This window comes from Anopheles aquasalis, chromosome 2, assembly GCF_943734665.1.
Source record: "Anopheles aquasalis chromosome 2, idAnoAquaMG_Q_19, whole genome shotgun sequence".
NCBI lineage: Eukaryota > Metazoa > Arthropoda > Insecta > Diptera > Culicidae > Anopheles > Anopheles aquasalis.
In genome coordinates, this window is record NC_064877.1 from 75,426,912 (window position 1) to 75,431,586 (window position 4,675).

Below are 4,675 nucleotides of genomic sequence, written 5' to 3' on the forward strand. Positions count from 1 at the left end.
GCCGAGGGGGACGGACCTCAATCAAAGCCCCATCGCAACACGGCCCCGGGATCGTGCATCAGCCTGCGGAGCAATCAAATCATCTTTTAAGTGAAACTACTCCCTGCACTACCTGCGGAACGAAAGAACCACCTCAACCCCCCCCCCCCACACCCCCTTCAGTGATCAGCAACAGACCAGAGCCTCCAAAAACCCCGAGAAACGCAAAACGGAAGCAACGTGAACGAAGAGGCAAGGCCTACCTTGCCAAATAATAAAGAAAAGACGTTCTCCGGTGCGCGTGGTGGACCCACAAAAAAGGGACCAAGCAGGAACAGGAAAAAAAAGGGGGCCAAAGCCCAACCACCATCCACCGCCCCTCGGTCCATCCGATTCTGCAGCCCAAATTATATAATGGACAATTTCTTCGCTGCCATATCATTATTCCGTCGACGGAAATATGATGAGTGCATCGAGGTGTGCAACGGGCTGTTGCTGCAGCAGACGCAGCAGCAGCAGCAGCCGGCCCAACATAATGCCCTTCATCAAGGTCCTTGGGAGCTGAAAATGAGATCTATGACCCAGCGAGTGTACATCGACGATATCGAGGCAGACGATGATGTTGCAGGTATTTTTCGGTCTCCCGGGGGCTCCCTCCCTTATTTTCGATGGATTTTTGCACGCACTCTCCCCCGATGTCTCTCTCTTTCTCTTCGCACTCTTTGCTGTGGCATTCCTGCGGCCAAAAGCACCCCAGGGGGGTTGAGTGCAGCGCGCACGTTACCTCACTCCAGAGAGCAGGCATCGTGGAGCTGCTGTTGCTGCTGCTGCTGCTGCTTGCATCATTGTCTACTTGGATCCGTCTGCAGCGAGCAAGAACCATCGCAAAGCAACAGCATGATGCAGCAGCAGCAGCAGCAGGAGGCTCTGCGCCGATGGCGAGTGCCACGCGAGGGACAGAGGGACCTCACTTCAGACCCCATCGGTGGCGTGGTATTTCCATTTCCAAGGGGAGACCCCAAAACCGGGACCGAAGAGACCGGCGAGAGAAGGAACCCGTGGCCCGTGTAGCATAGCCAATGTATGAATTATCCCCCTCTCCCCCCACACCCCGTGGGTCACTTCGAGGGACCCCCGCCGGCCATTCTGGCATTCCTTTCTTCGCAAAAAAGAAGAAAAAAAACCGCAAAACAGCTCTCTCTCTCTCCCTGTCGCTCTCGCTCTGTTCTCTTTTCCTTTCTTCGCGTTCGCCTCTTGGCTGTCGTGTTGTTGTTGCCACAGGTCCTTCGTCCGCTTTGCGTTCCCCCCACCAGTATCTTTACATTTATTTATGCACATGCACATCCTTTATCTTGATTATTATTATACATATTTTTCGGTGCTTCTCATTTTTGTTACGCGCAGCAGCAGCAGCAGCCAGCCAGGTTTCTTCAGCTTCTTTTTCTTCGGCTTCTCCATTTCTCTGCTATCTTCTCTTCGCTTCGCTTCCATCGCCTGCTTACGGTCGTACCAACAATCTGCCCCAATCTCCAGAGAGAAGGCCTCCGGGATTTGCCTACCGGGACAGCCTCTCGTGTGCCGCTGTGTATGTGGCACACATATATTTCTGTTTTGCTCCTATTGTTTTCTCATTCCTCATTCCATCGTGGCCTTATCCTCCTCCTTCTTCTCCTGCTGGTGTTTATCTTTAATTTCTGGCCAACGAACAGGAAGGAAGGACGCTCCACTCTTCCTCTCGTGCCGCGAAAGCGCTCGACAGCAGATGTGGAACAGCAGCAGCAGCAGCAGCAGCATCAGTAGCACAGTAGCAGCCAACCGTCTCCATCTCGCGGACTCAACCCCCTAAAAAAAACAACACGTCGTATTTTGCGCTTCGTCCGCCCTTCCCATCCACTCAGGAATGCCACCTTCCAGTCCCCCAGCGGAGGAGGAGGCGGAGGTCGTTCTGCGCTGCCGAGAGGCCGAGCGAGATCGCGAAAGGAATTTATGGTTGGTGCCAACCGGCCAAAGGGGATTGGTTTGCAGTTGTATTCGGCGCGTAATTCGCTTCCTGCTGCTGCTGCTGCTCCGGCTGCCACTTTCCATAATCTGTAACCTTGCAAAACTTTGGAGAGCTGGCGGCTCCATTTCGATGGCCTGGTTCTTGGTTCTTCTGCAGATCCGCGGGCTGGAATTCATAATATTTATAAAGATCCCTTCGGGCGCAGATAATGATGGGTGTGTTGTTGTGCGTTGACCGGAAAGACACCTAGCCTGTCCCCGGGCCAGGTGTCATTTGTAATTCAAATTTTTGGTAATTAGTCCTCCGCCCCGCTGGATTCCCACTGGAAACGCTGCGAATTCTTCCACCAGCGAATCCACCACGAAATCGCTCGCTTCGTTCGCCCATTTTTACGATCCAATCATGGGGCTGTGCCATTAAAAAGAATAATAAAAGATGGTCCGGATCCGCTGAGACGACTCTTAATCTTCAACTTCCTGCCGCCTGTGGTCCTTCTACTCGAGGGTTTCACCTCCAGCTATTCAGATCTTCCTAAGGCTCATTTATCCTGGGACTGAGGCAGGGCAGGCCGAGGACGAAGGTGATCGCGATCGTTAACAGGAATGTTGCTAATGCGATCGCCTTGATCGCCACGTCGAAGGAGGAATCTGCGCCAAACTCTCAGTCGCTCAGGCTGGCAGGGTACGCGCGTCCTCCACCCAGTGTCCAGGCTCCAAAAAGGGAGGAAAATTATGTTTTGTTCCACGAAAATTGACCCACCTTGCTCTCTCTCTCTCTCTCTTCCTCTCTCTCTCTCTGTCTGTCTCTCCCTTTCATTCTTTTTCTTTCCTCTTCCTCTTAGAGGATATTTTGGACACGCAGACGATCGCGACCGCACCCCGACCGGGCACCTCGATCCGGACCGCCAAACCGTTGACCAGTGCCGCTGGCAACACCACAGCCAACCGTCCACGCACCGGAACCGGCCGGCCAATTACGGGCATTGTAATCAAAATCATATTAATAATCATGTTCCTCTTCTTATCTCACGGAGACTCGTTCCTCTCACTCACTCTCTCTCTCTCTTCGCAGTCACGTCCCGGAACGCTGTCACTGCAGCGCCCCGGATCGACACTTGGCAACCGGACAGCACCACGGACGGCTTCACGAACTGCCGGTGGTTCGGCACGCCAGATGCGTCTCGGATCGGCCTCCATGTTTGCGGCCGGTGATCCGACCGGACCGCTGTTCCACATTTCGCGCCTTCATCCGGACAAGTACGCCGATCGGGATGCGCTGTCGAAGCCACTGTTCCAGTACCTTTACTACCACGAAGGTGACATCCGGAAGGCGATGGCATTGTGTGATGCGGTCCTTAATCGACGGAGGCTAAGATCTGGCCTCGGTTCGGATGGGGATCAGTTGGGGCGCGCTGGATCAGCACCCGATTCTGGAAGCGATTGGTGGTGGAACACTCAAAAGGCACGTTGCTTGATCGCGATCGGTAGCCCCCGGGAAGCGGAACCGTATCTTCGGAAGGCGCTACAGGATCTACTGCATCCCGATGTTGTCTTATTGCTTGCCCGGATCTACGTCAAGATTGATCAACCGATGGCAGCGCTCGAAGTGTGTCGGACCTCACTCGAGAAGCTACCGAACGAGATCGCCTTGCTGACGCAACAGGCCCGTATCCTGGAGCTCGTGGGTAATCTGACGACCTCGGTGCGCCGCTATCGACAGATTGCGGTGCTTGATCCGATGAATACGGAGGCGCTGGCGTGCATTGCTGTGAGTTACTTTTACGCCAATCAACCGGAGACGGCTCTACTGTATTACCGGCGTATCCTGGCGTTGGGAGCGCACAGTGCTGAGCTGTACTGTAACATTGGTCTGTGCTGTCTGTACGGTGGTCAGCTCGATCTGGTGTTTCCGTGTTTTCAGCGCGCACTTCGGATGGCCACCGGAAACGAGCTGCGAGCGGACATTTGGTACAATCTGAGCTTCGTAGCGTTGGTAAGACGATGATGACGTCACCCGGGGGGCTAGTTAACATGCTGACAATTCTTCCTCTTTCCCTGTAGACCACCGGTGACATTCACCTGGCACGGCGCTGCCTACGGCTCTGTATCGCCGCCAACGGATCGCACGGGTCAGCCCTCAACAATATGGCCGTCCTGGTGGCACGCCAGAAGCAGTACCACAAGGCCAAGTCGTACCTCGTGGCAGCACGTACCGCACTGCCGGCAAGCGACGAGATTGGCCATAACCTCAAATTTATCGAAAATTTCCAATAAAACCGCGGGCTGTCGATCGGCCATTTTTGGGTTTTCGGAGAGGATGCGGACGTGCGAAACATAAACGTTATGTCCAGCTTTTATCGTCCTCTCTAGCCGTTCGTTCCTTCCTTGATTAGTCTGGCATTCTGGGATCGCGTTTCGCGCGAAGCCCCCCCCCCCCCCCTCCCCGAAAAACCTGTTTTGACCTGCTGGCAGGCGCGCGGTGATCGTTGCGCTGCGCTGCGCCATTCCCGCTGTGCTGAGTGCTAATGGTCGTGTCTTGGTCCCTCCGGCCCGTGGTTCTTATTAGACGTGCGGCCCCTTCCATTAATGAGATCGAGCGTATGGGTTGAGCCTGATTAGCTGCGCGATTAGTTGTCACCGCTTGATCGCGTTTCGCGCGCGCCATCGCGATCACCATTGATGATGGCTGGTGCTG

General features: G+C 54.6%; 1 protein-coding gene across 1 annotated transcript; it reads left to right on the plus strand.

The window, feature by feature from the left end:
- The first annotated feature begins 393 nt into the window (after nt 1–393).
- Nucleotides 394–4,254, plus strand: LOC126569661 (tetratricopeptide repeat protein 8). Its single transcript, XM_050226915.1, has 4 exons — nt 394–607; nt 2,823–2,965; nt 3,053–3,973; nt 4,042–4,254. The coding sequence occupies exons 1-4, from the start codon at nt 394–396 to the stop codon at nt 4,252–4,254; spliced, it is 1,491 nt and encodes a 496-aa protein (XP_050082872.1).
- The last annotated feature ends 421 nt before the right edge of the window (nt 4,255–4,675 follow it).